Source organism: Monodon monoceros, unplaced genomic scaffold (genome assembly GCF_005190385.1).
Source record: "Monodon monoceros isolate NGI ecotype Baffin Bay Population unplaced genomic scaffold, NGI_Narwhal_1 Super_Scaffold_20, whole genome shotgun sequence".
NCBI lineage: Eukaryota > Metazoa > Chordata > Mammalia > Artiodactyla > Monodontidae > Monodon > Monodon monoceros.
In genome coordinates this window covers 71639429-71666131 of record NW_021703777.1, presented here as the reverse complement: position 1 = coordinate 71666131, position 26703 = coordinate 71639429, and the positions used below count along the sequence as shown (strand labels likewise).

The following is a 26703-nucleotide window of genomic DNA, read 5'->3' as shown; positions in this document are numbered from 1 at the left end:
TGATCATTTTAACCATTTATAAGTGTACAATCCAGTGGCATTAAGTGTAATAACACTTCTTTTGCAAACATCACCACTAACCATTTTCAGAACTTTTTCATCATCCCAAACTGTAATTCTGTCCTTGTCAAACAACAGCTCTCCACTCCCCAGAACACCCAGCCCCTAGTAACCTCCATTATACTTTCTGTCTCTTTGAATTTCCCTATTCTAGGGACCTCATATAAGTGGAATCATATAGTATTTCTTTTTTGATGGCTGGCTTATTTCACTTAGCATAATGTCTTTGGGACTCATCCATGTTGCACCGTATGTCAGAATTTCCTTCCTTTTTAAGGCTGGATAATGTTCCATTATGTGTGTATTCCACATTTTGTTTATCCATTCATTTGTTTATGAACAGATGGTTTGGTTTGTTTCTACCTTTTGGCTACTGTGAAATGAACATTGATGTACAAGTATCTGCTTGAGTCCCTGCTTTCAGTTCTTTCGAGTATTTACCTAGAAGTGGAATTGCTCGTTCATATTGTAATTCTGTGTTTAGCTTTTTGAGCAACTGCCAAACTGTTTTCCACAGAAGCTACACTATTTTACATTCCCACCAACAATGCACAAGGGTTCCAGTTTCTCCACATCCTTGCCAACACTTGTTATTTTCTGTGGGGTTTTTTTTTTAATAGCCATTCTGCTTGGTGTAAAGTGGTGTTTCATTATGGTTTAAATTTGCATTTTGTTGTTGTTTGTTTGTTTAATTTCTGATCCAGTTTGGGCTGGATAATGTGATCCTAGTGCCATTAACTAACTACACAGTGCACACAATACGTAGCTAGGACAACATCCAAGATGATGTGTACCCTGTTCAGTGAGATGTGTCCAGTGATCACACCCTTGGATGTGGTTAGAATGCCAAGTTGTTATAAAAGTTTCTAGGGCTTCCCTGGTGGCGCAGTGGTTAAGAATCTGCCTGCCAATGCAGGGGACATGGGTTCGAGCCCTGTTCCAGGAAGATCCCATATGCCGTGGAGCAACTAAGCCCGTGTGCCACAGCTACTGAGCCTGTGCTCTAGGGCCCACGAGCCACAACTACTGAGCCTGTGTGCCACAACTACTGAAGCCCGTGCTCCGCAACAAGAGAAGCCACCGCAATGAGAAGCCCACACACCGCAACAAAGAGTAGCCCCGCTCACCGCACACAGCAACAAGGAACCAAAGCAGCCAAAAATAAATAAATAAAATTAATAAATTTTTAGAAAAAGTTTCTGAAGACTCTTTTCCAGTTCTGCATTTACCCTTCATGAACTAGTACCAAACCCACAGCAGTCCACAGATCACAGTTTGTCTATCACTGCTGTGAGAAACGCAGAAGTTATATTACCTGTCAAATATACGAGTATTATTTAATGAGGTATGATAGATGACTTAAGCAGTTTTATTTTAACATAACTGAAAGCTATTTTTCATTCAATTCCTAAATACAACTTGAAAATTATGCTGAAAAACAATCTGGCAATATAACGTAATAATGTTATTTTGGGTGGGGGGATAGTTTGGTCATGTTTTGGAATCTAGACGGTTTCTCTGAATAGGCTGGCCTCTGAATTCTGATAGAGCACTGTGGCATTGACCCTCAAGTAGGCTTGAATGTCAAGTCCTTGAAAAGAGAAGCAACTGCCTTGTAGACAGTCATGAGTGTGGAATCCAGAAAGAGAGAGATAAAATCAAGGTGCTGGAACTTTTGGGTCTGGCTCTCTGTTTCTGTAAATGTTCTGAGGCAAGAAGAGCTAGGCTCCAACCGCTGTATTGACGAGTAACTGTGCTTGAAAAGGCTCTTCCAACAGAGTTAGTTAGGTAATTTGGGCTTGCTTCATTCTGTGGTTGGTCCTCTTTGGCATCAAGCCTGTTACCTTTGGGAAACTGAGGCAGCGTTGCAGCTTAGTGCAGAGATCCTTTCAAAAGAACATCTTTAAAGGAAAACTAAATTTTCTTTTCTTTCTTTTTTTTTTTTTTTTGCGGTACACGGGCCTCTCACTGCTGTGGCCTCGCCCGTTGCGGAGCACAGGCTCCGGACGCGCAGGCTCAGCGGCCATGGCTCACGGGCCCAGCCGCTCCGCGGCACGTGGGATCTTCCCGGACCGGCGCACGAACCCGTGTCCCCTGCATCGGCAGGCGGACCCTCAACCACTGCGCCACCAGGGAAGCCCAGGAAAACTAAATTTGATCAGTTATATTTAGAATGTGAAAGATGGCAGTGGTAATTCTGTATTTTACTCTGTAAAGACTTTGAGAGGAAAATCCAGATCTGGTCCCGTTTTGTGAAGGTAGCCAGTGTTGCTAGTTTTATCTGCCCTGGGCCCCCTTCCTAGGGAATCACATTCTCCTTCTTTTGGAAACGGTTCCAGCCCCTATTCCTCCCCACTGTTGATTAAAATGATTCATGGTCTTGTTCACCCCATCCCATTAGTCACTGTGGGAGGGGACCTGACCCTAGGCAGGCCAATAAGGGTCTTTTCCTTTACCTGGGATGTCTTCAAACTGCAAGTGAAAAAGAGAGTTAGTCCTCTCGGGGGCTGACAACCTTCACGTGTGAGATTGGAAACCAGGGGATCCATGTGGAGGAAACCTGGGTGCAGTGAAAGCAAGTAAGCCAACATGCAGAGAGAGTGGATGGGAGATGAAGCAATTCCAGGTTCCAAGTACACAAAAGCCCTGGTTTGTAGTTGTTTCAAGGGGTCAGCTGCCCCTCTACCCCCTTGTGGCTGTGATGCACTGGGCTCTGTTATCCATTATGAGCCTAGGTCCATCCGGGCCTCTCTCACTTGCAAATAAGAGTGCCAGCTCTTACCATCACACCTTCCTGCCCAAAACACTTAGCACACTGCCTTTCATACCATAAGTATTCAATGAATATGCTTGAATAAATAGAAAAATTAAACTAAAGATAATAGAGCCTAATTGCTGGCTGTTTGCTCTGCACTCTGACACAGACCCCCATTGATGAAAACATGTTAACGGATTGGCTGCAGGTGCTTTCAAATATACAGCTTTATATTCTTTTTTAAAAAAGTGTTTAGATACAGAATGTGGGATGGTTGACGTGAAGGGATATAAAACTCTTGGGGGTTAATGACATCTGTCTGTTGATGAAGAAGGCGAGGACATGGCAGAGAGATTTTTAAAAGCAGAGGAGGGGGCTTCCTTGGTGGCGCAGTGGTTGAGAGTCCACCTGCCGATGCAGGGGACACGGGTTTGTGTCCCGGTCCGGGAAGATCCCACAGAGAGATTTTAAAAAGCAGAGGAGTAAAACCCTCTGTAAGGATGGGGAGAAGGGCTGGCCAGGGACGCCAGAAGGATGACCAAGTGGATCCCAGGGGCCCACTGAGGTGGGAGCTTGTAAATGCCTAGCAGCTCCAGACCCAATAAAGCACCATCATTTCCAGTAGCACTAGAAGCAGAGCATTAGGGATTAGGGCGACCAGTAAATAGCACTCCTCTCTCCCCACCCCCACCCCCCAGCTGAGACATAAACACAGGAGTCAGAGGTCAAAACGTCAGCTTTACTTCTCATGAGACGAACCGGAGAGTGTGGGTTTAGAGCCGCAGCCAAGTGGGTTTGCTAATCCTTGCTCCTGAATTAAACAAATTCATCCACCCATTCCTAGCACAGCGGGACAACCACGGGCCTTTCCCACCCCAGAGAAAGGCCCCTTTCTACACGGCAGAGACAGACGGGACGAATGTTTCCACAGAGAGGAAATCCCAAACTGGCTGAGCTGAGCATGCCCCATTCCTTCTCCCAAACCAACCTAGGGGAGGAAGAGTGAGGGGCCAGGAGTGTTGTTCCTCCATGGAGAAACATGAGGAGTGGGCATGACTGATCCCATCTCAAGTAGAGACAAGTGGTGGTGCTTAGCCGCCAAGGCTCATGTCTAAGGCTAACTGTTCCACCTCTGCTGTTTCCTTTTCCTGGCCATTGTTCCCTAATGGAAAGGCAGAGAACTGGGGCTGTTGAAGGTGCAGGCATTGGAGCAGTTGAATAGACTGGTCTGTACTGAATCAGGAAAGAAAGAAGGCAATGAGAGGAGAGGGAAATGGACTGAGAGGAAAAGGCAGAGTCTGGAGATGAAAGAGCAGGTGTGTGGGAGAGAAGGCATGAGAAACCTGGGAGGAGAGGGACTCAGACCAAGGAGTAGGATGTTGGAAATGGTGATTCTGCAGGGCAGGTGTGGGTGATGATTATGATCCTGAAATGGAGTGTACGAGCAAAAACTATTGGAATTGAGGACGTCAAAGAACTGTAAAGCCAGGCCGTCGAACAGGTTGCTGTGTAGAATGTAAAGGCACCTAGAATGATGACTGTAGTCGGTGGTAAGCCTGGTGCCGGTGTCCTCCATGACTGTGACAGAAGTAGTGAGCAGGATAAAAGGTGATTATGGTGAAAACTGATGGCTCAAGCCTCACACGTGGTGAGGATTCCTCATGAGGATGATAATGTCAGTGGTCTGGGCTGGCAAGGAAGCTCTAGGACCAGCAGGGAGCTGTGTTTCTCCTTACCTGCAGCTTTCCTAAAAGAAACAAGCAGCCAACCTTCCTTGGACTCACCGTACCTTTTCTCATAATCTCTTCTCTGCTAGACTTCCCAAAAGTGTCTCTTTGTGTTTTCTCTATTGTTTTTATTCTACACTGATTTCTTAACTTCCTGAAATTATAGGTTTTCGCCCTATAATTGCACTGAAGTTGTCCCCGAAGTCGATAATGTGCTTCTAATCAGAAAGTCCATTCATTGATGACTTAACAGTTTTATCCTAATAATAGAAATAAGTACCACAATGGAAAACATTTATTGTGCCAAACACTGTTCTATTCTAAGCACTTGACATATATTTTCTTATTTGTTAGCTCCAGGACAGCCCTATGACATTGTGAGTATCCCCGTTTTTATGGTCATTCATTCATTCATTCCATGCGTATTTCTTGAATGTTTACTTACTGTATACAAGAGATCATTCTAGGTCATATCTAGGTAAGAAAAAGAGCAGTGCAGAAGCCCTGGCAGGGATCTACTTGGTTTGGTTGAGGACCAGCAAGGAAGGAGCTGTGCCTGGCCGCAGGGGGCAAGGGGTGGTGGGGTCCGAGAGGTAGTGCACAGCGACTCCTGTAGGGCCTTGTAGGCCTTTGTAAGAACTTAGGCTTTCGAAGAGAGAGCTGGGGCAGAGACCATGTAAGCAACTTGCCCAAGGTCATTCAGCCACTAGCTAGCCGACCCAGATATAAGCTCCCGATGAGCTCTGGCTATTGGAATATGGAATGTTCCAAGCTTAATTTATTATTTCTGTTTCTCACAGATCTCCCCTTCCTCTATTCTTTAAGATGGTCCCAATGACTAAAAACCTTATCATCAACCAAACCCCCTTCCTTCTCCTCGCCTCTGCTCCTAAATCCACTCAACCCCCAAGCCAACAAGGGGTGCTTTCATCCTCCCCCTTTACTGCCCTTACTGCTTCTGGATAAGTTCAGGCTTTCCACATCTCTCCCTGAGCTCTTGTAATTCTCTCTTAAACGGACCCTCTCCTCCACCCAGTGGATCTCTCCTGCTGCCACCTGACATATTCTCCTAAAATAAAGGTCGGCTGCCAGGATTCTTTCTGTCCTCATCAACTGGCCTTGATTCCCCACTGTCTAGAGGACAGTCCAAATCCTTCACAAGCCTCTCACAGCTCTCTCAAGCTTACCTCTTAGAACTTTCTTCCCCTCTCCAACCTTACATTCTCTCCCTGGCATCCGCTGTGCTTCTGCTCATTTCCTATCCATAAAGTGGTTTCTTCGCCTTCAAGCAGCCACCCAGCTGCCACCTTCTGGGTCAGGCTTCCCCAGAATTCCCCCAGGCAGAACGAGCAGGTCTTGCCTCTCAGTGGAAGGCCTGGTATCCTCATTAAGTGCTCCTGACAAACTCAAATGCGTTGAAAGTCTAGCGAGTGGTGATTGTGGCTGGACATTGGCCAATTAATGGAGCCAGGCTGGAACCCGTACAGGTTAGGAGAGCAACCATGAACACACGGCAGGTACAGGAAATCCCCAAATTCTATTAATTGTAGGGTAATTTCCTAGAGATATTTTGGTAATGTATTCCTTAAGTTCTGAAGTTCATAATTGCACTTCTGTTAAAGGGAGTTTGTTTGCTTCAAATGCAGGAAACCTAACAAAAATCATGGTTTTTTTCCTTTTTTTTTTAAGCCTTATATATAGAACAGAAATGTAACATTGGTGTTAGTTATCGATTTTCCAGAAAGTCTGGATCTTCTCTGATGTGCTTGCAAATCTTTCTGAGATATCCTAATCCTTAAGATTTTTGAAGCAAGTATTTATTATAGAAAATGTATTAAAATAATAAATTCACCAGATGTAATCTCAGTTTACATTTTGCTACCTCCACCTGGTCTTTTCATTTATAGAAACTGAAAATTATATGTTGCTTTATATATATATATATATATATATATATATATATATTGCATTTTAAATACCTGGCAATATAGGCGTCTGGGTTCATTTGAAACCCAAATGAGCGTTACGTTCATTTTCTGTGAACTCCAAATCCATCATCGTGTTGCCCTTTCCCTGTTGGCTGTAAAGGAAATAAAGCCAAGGAGATTGGGTAGAGCCGTCCCCCGCCCACTACCTGTCTGGTTTCCCTAGAGAACCACTAAGTGCTGGTGCCTTCCTCAGAGCCAGAAAGCTGCACGCTGTTCCACAGTGGATCAAGGAAAGGGAGAAACCCCTTGCCAGTGGGAAATGACAGCAGAGAAAGGGAAAGGTAGCCAGCAGGTCCTTGCTCGCCTTCTGAAGACAGGAGGGAGAACCTAGATGAGACAGTGATGTGTCTCAGGGGGCTGCACTGGAATGAATTGCTGGCCCACCTTTCTCCTCTCTCACTCCGGCCTTTCCCTCCTGAGGTGCTGCCTTGGGCTAAGGAAGCCTTTTCTATGGCCTCTGGAATCATCCACCCAACTACAGCCTAGAGCATGGTTGGGCATTTCTTTTTTTTTTTTTTTAACATCTTTATTGGAGTATAATTGCTTTACAACGGTGTGCTAGTTTCTGCTTTATAACAAAGTGAATCAGCTATCCATATCCATATATCCCCACATCCCCTCCCTCTTGCGTCTTCCTCCCACCCTCCCTATCCCACCCCTCTAGGGGGTCACAAAGCACCGAGCTGATCTCCCTGTGCTATGCGGCTGCTTCCCACTAGCTATCTATTTTACATTTGGTAGTGTATATATATCCATGCCACTCTCTCACTTCATCCCAGCTTACCCTTCCTCCTCCCCGTGTCCTCAAGTCCATTCTCTACATCTGTGTCTTTATTCCTGTCCTGCCCCTAGGTTCTTCAGAACCTTTTTTTTCTTTTTTTTAGATTCCACATATATATATGTTAGCATACGGTATTTGTTTTTCTCTTTCTGACTTACTTCACTCTGTATGGCAGACTCTAGGTCCATCCACCTCACGACAAATAACTCAGTTTAGTGTCTTTTTCTGGCTGAGTAATATTCCATTGTATATATGTCCGGCAGGCATTTCTGAATACGCTTTCCTACTGAAATGTTGTTCTGCAAAGCCATTAGTTTCCATAGTGTAATTAGGACTCCCCTTCAGGTACATTTTGGACTAAGTCGGCCTTTCTGACTTGAACTGGGAACCACCATACAAAGACTATTTCTGTGAGATAATTACAAATGATGACCTACAAGCCGCCATCTTACAAGTGGGCTTTTGGTACATAGCTTGCACCTAAGTTTGAGGCTGTCTGTATAAAAGTGTCAAATTGGCAATTTACAACAGTAACTAAACAACAATAATTGCAACTACCCTTTAAAAAAACAAATCTCCCATGTAACTGGCAAGGGCTATAAATACACACCATGTCTAGTTTTCTGTAGATGGATAAACTGTTCTTCATCTCACCTTTTCTGGTCCCTTCTTGACCTGAGTTGACAATAATGCCATGATAATACATAACTTACATAGAATGAGTACCTGGAAGTTCCCAGACACTGGGCTGTGTTCTTTATATATAGTTTCTGTAATTCTGACATCCCTATAAGGTTGATGTCACCCCCCCACCTCACAGATTAGAAATTCAAGGATCAAGAAGGTTAGGAACCATGCCCAAGGCCGCATAACTAGTACAAGGATGAGGCTGGGATTCTAACTGGAGTCCTCCTGACTCCAAAGCTGTTATGTTATGTTATGTTATGTATTCCATGATACATTTGTTCTTCTCTCGTTTCCATTGTCTAATTAGACAATTTTTCATAAACAAACCTCTGTTTATGTGTATCTTGAACAAATCCAGCTATTTGACGGATCATGAAAATTAATCCTGAAGATAAGATGCTTCTAAGTCCTTATTATTTCATCTACTAGAATTTTGTGGGGTTTTTTTTTCATTCTTCTAAGTATCTAGAATGTAGTGCTTAATTTGTTTTAAATATTTACTGAGTACCTACTATATGCCGGTAAAACTCTGGGGGTAGAGACCATCCTGGGCCTTCCTTCCTCTTGCCTTTGGAGCGAGAAGGGCAGAGAAGTACCAGGACTTCTTCAGAGAAGAGGCCCGGCGGGGGGGGGGGGGCGGGGGGGAAGCTCAGGCCTCAACCCTGGGCCCCCAGGGGATGTTCTCATAAACAGGGGTGGCCCACAAATTAGTGAAATGGGAAACCACTGGGCCAAGAACAAGGAGGAGAGAATGCATAGTAGTTAGGTAAACAGGGGTATAAATCCATATATTACTATTAGTCGAGCACAAAATGAACTCTTTTAGGAACTTTATGTTCCCCATCTGTGTTGAATTGAGGCTCATGTTACAGCACTTTCCCATTAGCCAGAAATAGTAACTTTCCATCAGTAGCACTTGAGCATTTACCTTAGGAACTTTGCAGTAGTTGTCTCTGAGGTGACCATTATTTTTTCCTTGAATTTTATGAAACTGGTTTTGCGAGGGAACTCACAGTCCTATGGAATTGAATACATGTTTACAAATTTAAAAGCCTTTTCTCCAAACTTTTTTTGGAAAGTTTTTAAATGTACAGATGGCATAACGAATACCCGAATACTGTTCACCTAGAACAGGGCCAGTGGACTACAGCCTGTGGGCCAAATCCAGCCCGATGCCTGCTTGTGTAAATGAAGTGTATCGGGATGCTGACGACTTCCATTCATTTGTGTATTTGTCTGGCTACAATGAAAGAGTTAAGTCATTTTGACAGAGACTACCACAGGCCCACAAAGCCATATTTACTATCTGGCACTTCACAGGAAAAAAACTGCCAACCTTTGAGATATAGATTCACCAATTGTTAATATTTTGCCATATTTGCTTTATTTCTTTCTCCATAACAAGCAGATGTCATTCTCTCTGTCTCCTGTGCATGCACACACACACACACACACACACACATATTTTTCTTGAACCATTTGCAATTGTGTTATAGACATGATAACTTATCCCTAAATAATTCATATATTTGCCTAAAAATAAAGGCATTCTCTCATATAACCACAATACCATCATCATCATCATGCCTAAGAAAATTAACATTCATCCAATAATGTTATCCAACAACAGTCCACATTTAAACTGGACTTTCATAGCCTTATTTACTTTTCCTTTTTCGGATCTAGGACCCAATCAAAGGTCATACATTACATTACCTCACCATGTCTCCTTAGCCTCTAATTTTTGTTTTAGCGTGACATTGACTTTTTGAAGAGTCCTTTAAAAACTTCTTTTGAAGCCTAAGTCTTAATGAGTTTGCAACACTACCCTAGTAAGAGCTAAATTGAATAGTCATTGTGGTAAATCGGTGTCTTCACTTCTTCTTTGCCAGATTTTAGAACCAGTTGTGTTGCTTGGCTTCTGAAGCTAAGACACTAAGATGTTAGTTTTGCTTGGAGTTGTAAATGTGGGAAAAACTCAGTGTGAAAAGTAAGGCAGATGGGAATTTGCAGGATGCATTTTAGGTAATTAAAGGCACAGCTTCCCCACCAGCTGTGGTCGCTGCCCCTGTTAGCTCTTGGCTGGTGGCGGGGGTGGGGGTGGGGGGGCGCTTTTCTCCTGACTGGGGTCTGGCTCCCTTCCAGCATCATTAGATTGCAGCACGGAGCTGGAAGGAGACCTGCCGTTATTTAAATCTTCCAGCCCAAAATGTTCAAGCTGGCGACGCAATGCTTCTGTGTTTGCAGTTTGTGCGCTGAAGATACCGTGGCACTCGGGGCGCATCCGGGAATGCACGTGGGAAGAGCGCCTTCTTGCCTTTCTTGAGGATCTGACGTGCCACGGTCTTGTGCCTCTGATGGGACCACATGGTGGGTCACGAGTCTGGTCCTTTTAATGGGGTCCCAAATGATTCCTAGAAAATTCCGGGACCCATCCTTTGCTTTCCTCTGGGTAAGAAACCCTCAGAGCTCCTAGGCCAACCAGAAAGAGAGTTGCATGCCTAGAAAAGACTCACCTGAACCTCTACAAACCTCTGGAGATAGGAGGGAAAATAGAAAAACTCCAAGGAGAACTGGATAATTTTAAAACATGCAAAGTAATTGCAGGAGAGACTGTGAAGGGTATGGATGACTTCAGACTCTTACCAGCTCATGGTCAGTCTACAAGAAGTGTTGTGAAGGACACAGATATTGTGAATGATGGTACTTCTTACCTACTGAAAATTCCAGGGACACAGGAAAGAAAACATTCTGGGGTGGGCCACCCTCCATGGGGGGAAGTGAGATTCGAGTATCTCCTCATTGGTCTCCCTGTCACCTGTCTTGTTCCTCTCAAGTCCTTCCTTTACACCCTCTACCTCCCACCCAGGCCTACCCCCAGCAATCTACTTCTGCTGCAGACCTGGGCATTTACTTCTCAGATCACCACCCCTCTGTGACTTCCATAGCCTGCCTTCCATGGCCTTCAAGGACCCCATGATCAGACCCTGATTCCAAAGCCTCATCTTCCTTTGATACCGGCTTCAGATTTGATGCTAAAATTCCTCATATACGCCACGTTGTTTTGCACCTCCATCCTTTGCTAGTTGTGTGGCCTTAATGATGCCTAATTGTTCTGTGCCTCATACTGTTCATCTGTAAAATGAGGATGATAATAGTACCTACCTCATAACGTTGTGCAGGGATTAAGTGAGCTAATATATGTAAAATTCTTGGAAGAATGCTTGGCATATAATAAGGGCTAAATAAACATGAGCAATTTATTGCTATTGCTCTTGTTATTTTGAACCTGGATGTATTATTTTTTTATTGCTGCATAAAAAATTACTGTAAACTTAGCATCTTCAGTCAACACCCACTGATTATCTTAGTTTCTGTAATCAGAAGTATGGACATGCGTGACTGAATACTTTGATTTGACTGAATACAGTGCTGAAATTGGGGTGTTGGCAGGGGCTGAAGTCCAAGCTGAGCTTCTTCCAAGCCTCTTCCAAGCTCATGTTGTTATTGACAGAAGGCATCTCCTTGCAGCTATAGAACTCATGGTCAGCAGGAACTCTGACTTCACCTTCTTTGAAAAGCTCCCCTGATTAGGTCAGGTGCAATCAGGTCATCTTTCTTTTGATCAACTCAAAGCCACTGGTTAGTGACCTAATCACAGAGTGATAGCCCATCTCATGCGCAGGTTCCACTGGCACTCAAGGGGAGGTGATTATACAGGGTGTGTCCGTCAGTGGGTGAGATTCTTGGGGACCATCTTAGAATCCTACCTACACACTGGTCATTGGGAAATACTATGATTTTTGTTCGCTTTGTTAAATTGCACTTGGGTGAATATATGATTTATTTACCACCACCATTTTTTCAGATTTTTGTAGCATCTTTCTTAGAGCATTTAGATGGATTCACATTGATCTGCATCCTGGAACCAGCCTTCATCTTTCCTTTCCTGTAGTTTGAACTACCTGATGGGACCAGTTAGCTCATCAGAAGTCTTTTAGGAAGAGGATAATTGGAGACTTACAACTGATGAACCTGCTGCTAACATCCTAGAGTTCCAAAAGTATGACTCACAATTTGCAATTCCTTCCAGAGCCATTTATTTATTCTTAATGACTCCCAACAGATGAAGACCAGAACCCTCCTCAGCTGTCGATTGTGTCTGCTACTCTGCCAGGTCAAAGTAAACTTGTACCTGCTAGAGAAATTTGTCACCATGAGGAGGGTCTTTGACATTATATTCAAAAGATTTCCTTGCCCCCTCATTTTTCCCTTTCCAATTAAGTCTAGATTTCCCCACCCCATTTAATTCAGTATAAGTCCACAAAGAGGTATTACTGGTCAAAACCCATTGATAAAGGATGTATTTTAAAAATTTTTTATTGGAATATAGTTGATTTACGATGTTGTATTAGTTTCAGGTGTACAGCAAAGTGAATCAGTTATACACATACATATATCTATCCTTTTTCAGATTCTTTTCCCATATAGGCCATCACAGAGTATTGAGTAGAGTTCCCTGTGCTATACAGTAGGTCCTTATTAGTTATATATTTTATTTTATATATAGTAGTGTGTATATGTCAATCCCAACCTCCCAATTTATCCCTCCCCCGCCCTTACCCCTGGTAGCTATAAGTTTGTTTTCTACAAACTGTATTTCTGTTTTGTAGATAAGTTCATTTGTACCCTTTTTTTAGATAAGGATATATTTTTTGAAGATCAATTGAAAAGAAAAACTTGTTGAAGATGACACTTGGGTAGTAAAACCTATTTAAAAATATATATATATCCATTTTGAACCAGATTCTAGGCAATAAGACATGGACAAAACTTAGAAGCAATAGGGAATTCATGGGTTTTGAGTACTATTTCCCCCAAATTGCTAATTTCTACTTTCCAATGGCATTTAACTTACAGTTTTATACAAAGGTGAAAAGATAAAGGGAAAAAAATGAATATGACATAGCTGCGGGTTTAGAAGTTTGAAGTGTCTGTTTATTACAGCATTTCCTAATGAGGTATGATTTTATTATCCAACAGGCCATGACTCACACCTGACTCTCACTGCCTTAATGACTGACATCCCTCCAGTAATTTGGACTATTAAAGAAGAAAGGCTGGTTCATAAAATAATATAGACTTGGATTTCTTTTCTTCCTTCCAGGACAATATCATATTATTCTTGAGAGGTTGTAAAGAGCTCGGCCTTAAAGAATCTCAACTTTTTGACCCGAGTGACCTACAGGATACGTCCAACAGAGTAACAGTCAAGTAAGTAATGCATGATTTATGTTCAAGGGAAACCCATTTATGGTTTGATTTGCAGTTTTGTGATGATGATGTAAGGTCTAAGAGGCAGAGAATTGGGCATGCCTAATAAAATCAAAATGTGAAGGTAAAAACCTAGCTTTCAAAATAAACCACATTGGCCTTCCCTTGTGTATAGCTTTCATTCTGATCAAACATAATTTTTTGAAATGTAAAAATCATGTACATAGAGTTAGAATTTTAGAGAAAGGGAAGAAAATGTTAAGTGAAACTTAACAGAGGGAGAGGCAAGGGAGAAATATGCACAAATCTGTTTGGGTTAGACAAAAAGCTTTTATTGGCTCCAGTTGGGCATATGAATAGGCTCCTGGAAGACTGCAAACTCCTAAACAGATTTGAACTCTGTTTATTATACAAAGAAGTCAATAGATTATGGAAAAATCTATTCTTCATTTACATTTGTAACTGTTTTCTCATATGTGTCAGTGATCAAGTTCTTTGAAGATGGATCATTGGCCATTTGGCTATTGTTGACTGTATTTACTCAGTGAGCCATGTTTGGGGCCAAAGAATTCTTGGGAAAGAATGTTATAGTAAAAGAAAAGGCAATGTGCTTCTCTATGAAGAAATAGCTCATGAGCAGAGTAATGAGATGAAAAGTCCTTTTGAGATGGTAGAGGTAACTTTCCTGTAGTTTAAAAGTTCTTTAGACTCTACCAAATTCAGATAAAACCTTTTTGAAATTAGTCAAACAGTATTTGGCATTAATATGCTTTAATAATAAGCTTGATTACATAGATAGCATCTTTGGACTGGCTATACTTCTCCTTTTGATTACTTTTGGGTCATTTTATCATAGAAGGACAGAAAAGAGAAAGAAACCAAAATTCAGAGCTGTTAATTTTTTGCTATTTGCCGATACTGGCTTTTTCTTAATGATGGGGAAAAATAATTGAAACTACTAAATGAAATCAAGTTGGAGTTCATATTGGATTTTATGATTTTTGGATTTTATGATTTATGACTGGGAATAAGGGAGAGTCAGCCATGATTGATTATGTAAAAAGCACTTCTCTGTTGTCAATGTGCCTTTTCTTTTTTGAAGTACAATTAACATACACCATTATATTAGTTTTAGGTGTGCAACATAATGATTTAATATTTGTATATATTGCAAAATGTTTACCACAATAAGTCTAGTTAACATCTGTCACCATATAAAGTTTATTTTTCTTGTGATGTGAACTTTTAAGATCTACTCTCTTAGCAATTTCTTAGCAACTTTCAAATATGCAATTCAGTGTTATTAACTATAGTTGTCATGCTGTACATTACATCCCCATGACTTATTTATTTTATAACTGGAAGTTTGTACCTTTTGACCTCTCTTTAATACTTCTCATGGAAAATTTTTACTTAAGTGTAAAAAGAACAGAATAAAAATTATGATATTTGAATATGTAAACCACCATAAACCTCATTTTAGTCCTCACATGCTCCATTTATTTCTGTGCCTAAATCCAGCCTCTATAAATCATTATGCATTTTAGGAAATTGTTTCAGGTTCTGCCTCATCTCACATTCATAGTTTCACCTGGGTGGCAAGTGACCAGAAACAATAGTAACTGTGTGACATGGTAGGTAATCATTTGTTACACACACATTGATTAGAGTGTGAAGGAAAGTTCACTTTGACACTGTTGGCAGCTGCATTCATTTTTTTTTAAGAGTCACTTTAAATCAATATGTTACTAAACCAGGAGGCTTCTGAGACTGATTGGTTTTAGAAATTCAGAACTCGTATCACTTTACTGCTTTTCTACAAAACTGTGAGCATCGGGAAATCTCAGGTCTACCTCTACATCTGCTACCCCCAGGTCTATAATCCTAGGCAAGCTCCCTTGCTTCAGTAGGGCTCTGTGTCTTCATCTATAAAATGGAATTGGACAGAATGTTCTTTTGTGTGTGTGTGTGTGTGTGGTATTCATCCTGAAGAATGTTCCATGTGCACTTGAAAAGAATGTGTATTCTGCTGCTTTTGGTTGTAATGTTCTGTATATATCTAATAAGTCCATCTTATATGTCATTTGAAACTAATGTTTTATTATTGATTTTCTGTCTGGATGATCTGTCCATTGATTTAAGTAGGTATTAAAGTCCTGTACTACTATTGTATTACTGTCAGTTTCTCCTTTTATTTCAGTAAATATTTACATTATGTATTTAGGTGCTCCTTTCTCCCTCTCTTCTCCTTCCCAGACCCCTATAATGAGAATGTTAGCATGTTTGATGTTGGACAGAATGTTCTTTCAGGTATGATTCTAGCTAAAGCTTTCTCAGTGCAGATCTGGGAAGATGGTTCAACCAACTTCTAAAGAAAGCGACTTTAGTTCAAAGGCACAGAAAGCAACCTAAAGGAAAAAAAGTCACTTAGACCAGTGGCACACAGACAGTCACTTCTCAATTACTGGACAATCTTCCCCTTCTCCTCTTCTTTTCTCTGTTCTTTTTCTCTTTCTCTCTGCTTCTTTTCTCTGTCTCCTTCTCTTCCCTATGCTTCCCTTCCCTTCTTTATCATACCTTTCCATCTGTCTCCCATTTTTGCATTTCTTCTCCTCATTTTCTTCCAAGTTTTTCCTTCACTTGAGACTATTATTTTCGTTAAGCAATGCTTGCCCATCGCCTTCCCCTATGTCATTTTTCATTAATTCAACAAAGATTTACTGAGCAGCTACTATGTGTCTGATACTTTCCAGTCACTAGAGAACAGGCCCCCTGTTCACAGGGAATTTATACCCTGTGTCAAGAAATGGGAAGTAAATAAGTAAATTTTTAAAAATTGCAGGGAGTGATAAGTGCTGAGAAGAAAATAAAATAATAATAAAATAGATGGTGTAAAAGATAGTGACCATGGCAATATATACATATATCAAATCACTGTGTTGCATACCTTAAACTTATATAACGTTTTATATCAATTATATCTCAGTCAAACAGGGGGGAAATAAAAAAGAAAGGTGGTCAAGAATGGTCTCTCTAAAGATGTGGCATTTCAGCTGAGGGCTGAGACATGAATGGGAAGCAAGAGCCAGACATGCTAAGGTCTATAGGGTATTCAGGGCAGAGGAATCAGGTAGAAAGGCTGGGAAGAGAAACAAACTTGATGTCTAGAAAGAGAAAGAAGAGTGGCCAGCCAGTGTGGTAGAAGGGTAATGAGCAAGGACGAGCGTGGTGGGAGGGGTGGTCCACAAGTGTTGTAGGTTGTTGAATTTGGCATAATTATGTAGAAAACATTTTTATTTCACTGTATGAATATTTAGAAGCACATAAAGAACTTTATATTAAAAATTATGCCATAAATTCATTTCTGGTACTTAGAAAATCTTTTCTAGTATTAGGGAAGATTGGGGCATGGAATGAGCTATCTGCTTCACAACTTTTCTGTAAGTGATGCTGGTTTAACTTGGCACTGTCCAGGGGACATTTGCAACATATGTAGATTTCATAGCTATGGGAGATGAGAGTAGAACTGCTATATTTTTCTGCTTTCCCCTCTGAAAGTTGAGCCAAACATTAGCAGAGATGGAGAACCCCCTACTGACACCAATTAATGGTGGAAGCAATAGGTAGAGGGGTAGATCCCAAAGAGGAAATTTTGATGCTTTTTGAAATTGTCTTTTGAAAAATACTCTTTAGATTAGCTTTTATTGTGGGTAATTTTTCTTATTATTTTTTTTTTTGAGAAGTAACTTGAGTAGACTAGAAAGAAAGAAAGAGGGAAAACTGCGAATGATTACTCTGTGTGTAATTTCGTGAACTCTACTGTAATGGGTGCCAGACGACCTTGATGGGACATGAAAACATAATCCAGAAGGGCATGCAGCAAGTATCATTCCAGGGAATCGCAGCAATTGGATGAAAATGAGGAAAGCCTTTGGATTGCTCCCGAGGATGTCTCTGAAAAATGTGGGAGCATTTTCACGTAATTGGTTGTTACGTGGAAGTCATTCAAACAAATATTTTGTGAGCTCCTACTGTGTGCCAAGCGTGATTTTTTTTTAGAACTGGGTCACAATTTTAGTCAAAAAACAGTCATTGGCAGTGCAGAAAAAGTCTTATGTTCCCTGTTCTTAAGTTGTTTTTCACAAAAATTTCAAATCTTCTGTAGATTTTTGTTTTCATCTGGTTTTGCTGCTGTTACTGTTGTTAAATTATTTTAAATCCTAGCAAATATCTAAGCAGATAATGACAAATCTTTCTTTCTGTTAATAGGGGGGAATATGAAAACATGTTCTTAATCAAATCCAAATTGGACCACTGCTTCTTACAGTCTAAGTCTCTGTTGATGGTTTATCTCCTTAGTATAGACTAGATTAGTATAGACTATAGACTACATTGTTTTCTAGTCCCTCAAGTCTCAATTGACTTAAAATTGTGTATCTATTCATTAATATGTACTTTGGGTCAGAGTATGCAGCAATAAGGTAACTGGGATCTAAATATCTGGAGGAATTCTTTTTTATATAATAGAATTACATTCTCCCTCCCCAGCACCCCCCCCCCACTGAAGTTCTGTGGAAAAAAGAAGTGTAGCATTTATTTTCCTAGTATTTCTTTGTTGACATGTTAAAGAAACTTTGAAATAATTTGGGAGAAATTTTTATATTTCACTGTATGAATATGTAGAAAGTACCACCAAGTAGCTTTTTTTGTTTATAGTTTGAGAATAAACATTTATGTATATTTAAGAATGCATGTGTGTATATTTGAACATAGCATGCATATTTTCTCGCTTATGGCTAATTCCCCAGCACTGATTTATGTCCATAGCAGAAAAGAACAAGTATTAGGATAGCATTGCCTCTTTTACATATATTTTCAGGTCTCTTTAATTAGGTAAGGTTTTAGAACTTCTTTAAAAGTACTTGTGTAAAGAAGATTTTGGAAGTGCAGTCAGATTTCAATTTGACAGTGATATATAACCAAGGCAGAATTTTACTTTTACAGTTAAGCTTTGATTATACAAATGTAAACAGTGGTAGTTTTAAATGGAATTCTTCATTTTCCAGATGTTACAGAGCATTCATCCTTCCATGGTGCACTATGGAACTTTAATTCCACCTTATCCTTCTGTATTTTGTTTTCTAAGTAATTTTATTTAGTACCTGAAATCACTAATCATAGACCTTAAAAGTAATATATTCTGCTGATTTCATTATATATGTTAGCTTTCAAATACATCTTAAAGGTGTTGAAGGGAAGATCACAGTGAAGAAACTGATCATATTTTCTTTTCCTTTTTCCAAACTAGGAGCCTTGATTATAGCAGGAAGCTGAAAAATGTAAGTGTTTTAATTTCACTTTCCAAACTTTTTTCCTTCTAACTTTGATGGTTCAAGTGTAAAAGTTAGCTCATAAGTTCAATGCCTCTCGAATGCCTTGCTAGAAAGAATCTTTCTTAGGTAACAATTATATGTGCCTCTGATAGAATAATTAATGATTCTGATAGAAATAAAAATGGTAGATTTTGCGGGGAGGGGTGGTCTCTTTAATTAGATAAGGGCTTAGTCCAGAAATAAATAAATGAAAGCTTGCACTCCATTTGTAATTTGGTTTCTTAAACACAGAATGATCTGTTTTAGCACTAACATTACTTCCTTGCCATTGGTAGGCACAGATGGGATTATTAAATTAAGCAGTTGGGCAAGTTGTTCTGGGGAAAAGGTTAGCATAATATAAATAGTGTTGACTGTTGTGGGCCTGTACCTTTTGTGGTTTTTTTCCTATTAATCTTTTGAGTTTTTATTAGTACCTTCCAAAATCAACTTTTTAGAGTTAGATCTTATTTTCCAAGGCAAGTATGTTAGTGCTCTTTTATTTTAAGTTTAAATTGAAGAATGTAAGAAATGACCTTATGTATATAAAATTTTAAAATTGGCTGTGACCCTCCCCTTTTAAAGAAATTTTCAGGGTGCTATTATATTTGATTGACATTCTCATTCTTATCTTCTTTTTCTTCCTCTATAAAACCAGGGATATTTGACATTTTTCATCATACAATTTTAAACAGAAACCCCATAATCTAAAACACAACACAGTTCTATCTGCCGTTTTCCTATTACACTTTTCAAGAGAGCCTCATACTCTTAGCACACATTAGTTATTTTATGGCTCGAGTTCATGTCCTGGCATTCGCAATTTTCTGCTCTCTGGAAAGTTATTTGTAAGCAATCAGTTAAAAAAGAATTTCTGGAAGTTTTGAAGTATTCCTAAAGTCACATTTTCCCACAGAGGTAGAAAACCAGATCACATCCTAGCGATGATGCACGTAACCATATCTTGGGCCTGTTGCCATCGGAAGCATGTATATATATCACATTGTCCAAAGCATTTTCTGGCCAAGTAGAGGGAGGTACAATAAATACTTCCCAGCCTAGTTGAAGCAATAAGACCAAATGTGAAAACAAAATAATAGTCTTAGCTTTTCCATAGGCTTCAGATCCCAATAATTCAATTTTAAGGAGCTCATCTTCAGCTGACCCCTGTTGGGTTCTGTGGGAAAGTCAGTGTAAAGGGCCTTTGCTTTTGCAGACAGCTCCTTTGGAAAGACAGAACAAAATGTTAACCTAGGACTGTAGCTTCAGACCAGTGAATATTCATAGACATTCTTAAACATCCAAGGCTGTTAATTGGCAGTAGTCTTGACCAGGCTAAAAATTTCCCACCTCAGATTAATAGGAATCTAACCGTACCCCCAGAACTAGGTCTCTGCAGATTGCATTCTTCATTACATTGCTGTCTTCTGACTTTAATTAGATATATTTTGTTGATCTTGTGCTGGAAACCACTAATTAACCTTTATCACTCCTCTGAAAAATGTTTGCCAGTGGTCTTAGCAGAACCTCTGTGCCCACAAGTAGAAATTATGGGCCTTTAAAAGCACCTCTCTCAAAAGGGATTGACAACCTGTTCCATTGCTGGTCTGGGGAAAGACTCCAGAGTTTCTGAAAAATTTTGCTTCCTGGTTTTGAAGCCTTCATGACATGAAAATAATTTTGGAGGATTTATTTTTCCTCCTTGCTGTCTTATAGATCACATTCTCACAACCAAATTCTTCGTAAAACTGGAGTCTTATTTTAACTACTGAATCGTGTTTGTGTTGACCGATGCAACATTGGGTCCTTATTAAAATGATTTTACCTAGAATGGATACCTCATGGATGGTGGGCTTTGTAAATTAATGTTACACATTCTCTCCTCCTGCTTTCCTGTTAGGGAAGCATTATTGATTCTTTAGTTTAAAAGTAATTCTTTGTGCGTGGTTCTCTTTCCCAGGTACTAGTGACTATTTACTGGCTGGGCAAAGCAGCGAATAGCTGTGCATCTTACAGTGGGACAACGCTAAACCTGAAGGAGTTCGAAGGCTTGCTGGCTCAGATGAGGAAGGTAACTTGACTTTTCTTCTTCATCCCATGACGTTCAGACAAGGTGGGAAAGCAACACATTTGCTTGTTTTTAAGATCTTTACAGTTTCACGTGGTAAAATTGCACAGGCCAAATATGTCGTGCACTCAAGGAAATGACCGCTTGTCTTACCAATGCCATCTTTGCCTCATACACCCACGCCTACCTGAACTTTTATTCCCTTCTGAGAATGGGAGATCTGAGCTTTATCCAATTTTAATTCCGAAAGAGAAAGTTCAATCCGTCCGTATATGATTTTAGATACCAAAGAGCTCAGTGCTTATTTTCTTGGGGGAATAATGCCTGAATTAAACAATACAGCATTATACAAAAATGAAGACTTGCTCTGCACTTTCATCCTAAAGGTCATTTTGCTTACCCATCAGGGCCTTGGTGTGGGTGAAGTTACATTAGCCAAGTTCTTGCCTGGGTACCCACTCCAGATGGGCTCTGAAAAATTAGAAGCATTCTCTTCAAAGATGCATATTTTATGACCATTGCATTTGAATGACCTGGAAATTTGGAAAACATGTTTTGTAATAGTCAAAGCTTTATTTGTGTATTTAATTATGGGAAAGACTGACCTAAGGTAGGAATTTGTCCAAGAAACAGTGCAGTGTTTTTTGTGTGGCTGCCTATGTGTTCCTATTTAGGATTCAGCAGTGTACATTAGCTCACCCAAAGTACTAGCATAAAGTATTCCCCGGGAGCAGCCTCACCCAACAGGCCTTAGTGAATAGGTAAGGCTCATTTGTAATCAGTAGCATCCATGGGTTTTGGATAAGACCCATAGTGCAGCATATATAATTAAGACCTTCTTCTTCCTCTTTTCTCTAACATGCAAATTAAATGCACCAATGAGACCTCGTTGAGAGACATTCTGTATTTTACGGATTTTCTTTTAATACTGAGAGCAAGAATTTGCTCCAACTTTCTAATGATTTATTCTTTTTTCCTTAAAGCTAATAGTTCTAATAATTCTTTGCATTTGGCTAGAACCAGGCCGGCTCATGTATGTATAAATGGACAAAGCTTTCATATTAGTCATAACACATATAAACAAAGTCCTTGAAGCTAAATTCCTTGAAAAATAAAATAAACACACCACTCAAACACAACACATTTTTTCTTAGTCTTAACCCTTATTTGTCCTTTAATCTTTCATCTCTCTCAATAAAGGATACTTAGGGAAAATACAAAGGTAAGTTTCAGTATGGATTTGTGAAATCTAAATGTTTGCTGGTCTTATGTTAAATTTGGACTTGGACAATGATAGATGGATTATCTGTTTTAAACTACTGAGAAGCTCTGCCTCATAGTTTCCCTGCTGATTTCTCTTGGAATCTGATTTCTTCTCATTACTGATGTTTCTTACCACTAGTCCAGCTTCTCTATAATCTGAGCAGCTATTGGTCTCTGCAGCTCTCCTAACTTCCCTTCCTAGTGAGACAGTTGGTTACTAACAACTGCCTTGAAATGACCTGTTGTTGTGAACAGCTGTTACTTTTTTTTTTAAATGAATATAGATGACATCACAGGACATGAGGGAGTAGTTAGTATCACTGGCCAAAGCGCTACTTAACTAAAAATGACCAGCTGTGGTGTTCCCATATAAAGAGAGTAGTGGTGTCTCTATATAAAGAGAGTAATGGACCTGAATTTCACAGGTCTATCCAATGCCTGAAAATATTAGATTTATCTAAAGTGTGTACTATCTCATTTTATCAATTAAGATTGAGTTTAACTGGGAAATGCAGACAACTCCGCCAGTGGCTTAAATAAGATAGAGTTTTATATCAAACTCACATAAGGTCTGGACATGAGCAGTCCAGGGCTAGTGTGAGGGTCCTGTGACCATCAAGGGCTCAGGCTCCTTCTGTCTTTTTACTCTACTGTCCTCAGCTCACGGACACTCACCTGCTGGTCCAAGATGGCTGCACAGGCTTTAGCCTTCACGTCCACCTTTGAGCCAGGAGAAAGGAGGGCTGAGGAGAAGAAAGGCCTATGCCTTCCTTTAAACACACTTCTGGGAAGTCATGCACTACACTTCTGCTCACATCCTATTGACTTGAACTTGGTCACGTATCCATACCTAGCTGCAAGGAAAGACTTGGGGAAAGTAGATGTTATTTCATTTAAAAACTGTGTGTATTTTCACTGGAGAAGAAATGGAAAACAGATATTGAGAGACAACTGGAATCTCTTCTGCACATATACATGCTGAAATAAATTTGAAATTAAAGGCTTTTCTTTCACAAAGGAGGCTAGCCTGAAATTTTTTTATATTCATTTTTTTCTAGTGGGAGAAATGTGCATAAAAATGATTAACTGTGGTACAACTTGTTAAGTTCTGTAGTGCAAGGAACACATGTAGAACCCTTAACATAAGCATCGGACACATAGTAGATGTTCGTAGTAGGTTGCTATTGCTATAGACAAAAAAGGTCTCTGAAAGCATCATGACAATGGCCTTTCACTGGGCCTGGATACGTCAGAGAAAGTCTCCCAAAGGAAGGGACACTTAAGCTGAACCAAGGGGAATTACTACGAGAATAGTGAGATTAAAGGGAGCACTGTAGGGACAAGGGTGGCCCTAGAGATCTCAGGACCTGCAACTAGAAAGTCAACATTCTAGGTTCTTCCTCTCTCTTTCTGTCTCTCTTCTCTTCCGGTCTCTTCTTGAATTCATCCTCTCCTCCAGTAGGCAAACACTCTCTCATAGCAGAGACCATGGCCAACAGCATCCCCGGGATTATCTGCTCCTAGCTTCTTGCCCAGAAGGCAAGGAATTCTTCTCCCTGGCCCCAGCTTTAAAATTCCTAGGGTGTACTCTGGTCCAGTGTGGGTCCTATCCCTGAACCAGTCAGTGTGACCAGGGACAGGGGATACCATGATTGGCCTAAGCCAGTACTGTCTCAGAGGGTGCTATCAGAACAAGGGGTTAAAGAGGGGGGAGCTTGATGGGCCAACAAGTACAAGACCTTGGCCTAGAGCAGCAGCCATCATCAACTTCTCTTCCCTTAACCTGCTTTATTTTTTCATGATACTTACCATTCAACTTTGTATTCAAATTTGTGTTTGTATACAAATTTGTATTTGTATATTTTTCTGTTTGTTTTTTGCCTTCCCTGCTAGAGCATAAGGCCCATGAGGACAGGGAATTTATCGAATTTGCATAACATTGTGTCCCCAGCACTGAAGACAGTGCTTGGCACATAGACAATGTTCAGTCAGTATCTGTGGAATGAATTGCTTCACCAACGAGAGTATGGTGGGTAGAGATGGCTCATCAGGCTGGAAAAGTAGAACCTAACACACTGCAGAATAGGATTTAGCCACCTTATAAATCACAAAGGAAGCAGAAAATGGTGAGTGGTAAAACAGAGGCATCTGGAGTTTCTCAGATACCAGAAGTCAGTCACCAACTGTAGCTGGTTCTCATTATCTCTGACAAAGGAGGATAAGAAGAGGACAGATGAGTAAAATAATCCAAAAATATTGTGGGAGCTAGTAATTCACACCCCATTCATTAACACACTTTTACTAGAACAACCAGCAATTAGCACAATGGACAGATCTGAGTCGTATCCCCTTTCCCTGGAGTGCTCTCTGTAGAAGACAGGATGCCACTACTGGGCATCTAGATGGAAAGCGTAGACGACGTAATAGACCCCGAGTACAGAGCACTTAGACTGTGCTAGCCTTTGTGTTGGTTTATATCTTCTAACCCTGCTCCCAAAGCTTGCCTCTGGGTGACTTGATGGAATCGAATAAAATTGTTCATCCCGCGGATGTCCAAATCTTTATTTCTGGCTAAAGAGCCAGGCTCTTGCTTCACCCTGAGGTTTCTAAGGGACCAGCTTGGCCAAGGATGGCCACAGGTGGCCTGGTTTTCACTTGTCAAACTGACCCTGCCGTTCAGCTTCCAGCTCTCACTTGACCCAAGGTTTAATTCTTGGCTTTCTACAAAGTCATGAACAGAACGGCCTTTTTGTTTTTCTTTCCCATAACTGGCTGCAAGAAAGCAGCTGGAGCTCCAAGAAGCATGTCAACTTTCTCTTTTTCCTTTCTATTCTCCTGTGGTCTGTAGGATAGGGTGGGGGAGACATTTGGGTGTTGGGGGAAGCTTGCCTGATATTATTTTCTTGAAAATCCAGTTTTGTAATTCTGTGCCAAGCAGCTTGTAAAATTGTGTCATTTCTAGATGTTACCAGTGGCTCGACTTCCTGAGTGTCTGCCCTCCCTGATGGGAAGTTGGGCCCAAGGCATCTAGTTATGGGATATAAATGGAGAAGGAGATAGAAGAGTACCAGTGTGTATATAAGATTATGTCCTTAACTGCATTTATAAATTTTCTATGATTTATATATTGACATTTACCTGCCAGATGAATACATAGGTGTGATTATAACACAGCTAACATTTTTCGAGCACTTATGCGTCAGGTGTTTTTCTGAATGCTTTCCATATAGTAATACATTTAACCTTCCCAGCAATACTATGAGATAAATATTATTAGCTCTATTTTACAGATGAGAAAATTGAAATTGGGCAAGGTAAAATAACTTGCCCAAGGTCAGACAGCTGACAAAGGGTGGAGCCAGGATTTAAACTGTCAGCTGAGCTTCCAAGACCATGCTTTTAACCTACTATAAACTGTCTCTCTTTTGCAGCACGTATAGGTTGGTGATCTAGGCATAAACAGTGTTTAGCGAAGGGACATTATCCAGGTTAGTGTCATCCACTGAGTAAGCAGGCAGTAAGTGTCCAGCCGCTGGGAGAGGTGATGCTGTTGTTGACAGCTGTAACTATACCAAAGTTCATCAAATGCCAGGTTTTACCGTTTGGTAGTTGAAGACAGAGTCTTGTGTTCGAATCACAGCTTTGCTGATTACTGTGTGACCTGAGTCAATTTACTCAACCTCTCTGATTCTTTTCTCCTCTATAAAATAGGGACAATGGTAACCCCATCACTGGGGAGCAGGTTGTGAGGATTAAAGAATAGAGCATAGAGAAAGCATCAAGCATAGCCCCAGACACATAGTAAGTGTTCAATAACATTAGCCATTTAGCCTATTCTCAGTGGATAAATAATCCAAGATAATTACTTGCATTTCCAAAGAAATTAAATGCAAAACCATATCCAATTTAGATGTATACTTTTCAGTTAGTCATGAATTCTTTTTCCTGCTAGTCAGGCCTGGCTTTTGTACAAGTCCTGGTTAATTTTGACCTATGAGTAAACTAAAATACCTTAATTTCCATAACTGGAATTTCTGCCTTCCTCGGGAGGGTCATGTCATCTGTAGTCACCTAGGCTGTTTGACAACCTGTTCTTCAGGGGCACTAATCGGGTCCTCGGTGTGGCTGCAGCAGGGTACCCCCCTCAACCCTGCCCTTCCCCTTTTTCCTACTCCTTCTCCTGATGCAAGACCACTGTGCGTGCCTTGTGAATTACAGCTGCTCTGTCCCCCCAAAGGGCCCCCTGCTGGGGAGTGTGTCAGAGGATCTGGTTATAATTGATAGAAGCAGCTGGCAAAGGCACTTCCTAAAAGGCTTTGGCTCCGGCGAGCATATTAGTCAGTGTAGACAGTTTCCAAAATTGCTACCACGGAGAATTTTTTTTTTTTTCTTTTCTATGGGGAATGGGGAGGGGACCTGCCTGAGAATCCCAGGAAATCTTCAGTGGGACCTTCCAGTCTTTGCGGATGTCATTCACAGCCCTGATTTTAAGCAACAGTCTGGGAGAGATTAAATTGAGGTTTATCTTTGAGTGACCGGAGTTATTTCTGTTTTCGTCAGCTTGGACTCTTGTAATTAATGCTAAGACACTGGCGGGAACAAGGCTTTTATTATAATTCGAGGGTGAGGATGGCTTTGACTGACCTTTCTTCTGCTGGAGTTTCAGTGTTTTAGTATGTGCTGCTTGCGCTGGAAAGAATTTATAATCACAGGCTGTCAAAGACAGCC

General features: G+C 40.6%; 1 protein-coding gene across 10 annotated transcripts in view; it reads left to right on the top strand.

Annotated features, from left to right (window-relative positions):
• The window catches only part of LIMCH1 (LIM and calponin homology domains 1), a 336283-nt gene that overhangs the window by 216210 nt on the left and 93370 nt on the right, over window positions 1-26703 (top strand). For all 10 annotated transcript variants that reach the window (XM_029234810.1, XM_029234807.1, XM_029234806.1 and 7 more), the window contains exons 4-6: window positions 13166-13272; window positions 18581-18611; window positions 20605-20715. In XM_029234810.1, the coding sequence (XP_029090643.1) occupies window positions 13166-13272; window positions 18581-18611; window positions 20605-20715 (249 nt within the window). The remainder of the gene's footprint in view (window positions 1-13165; window positions 13273-18580; window positions 18612-20604; window positions 20716-26703) is intronic.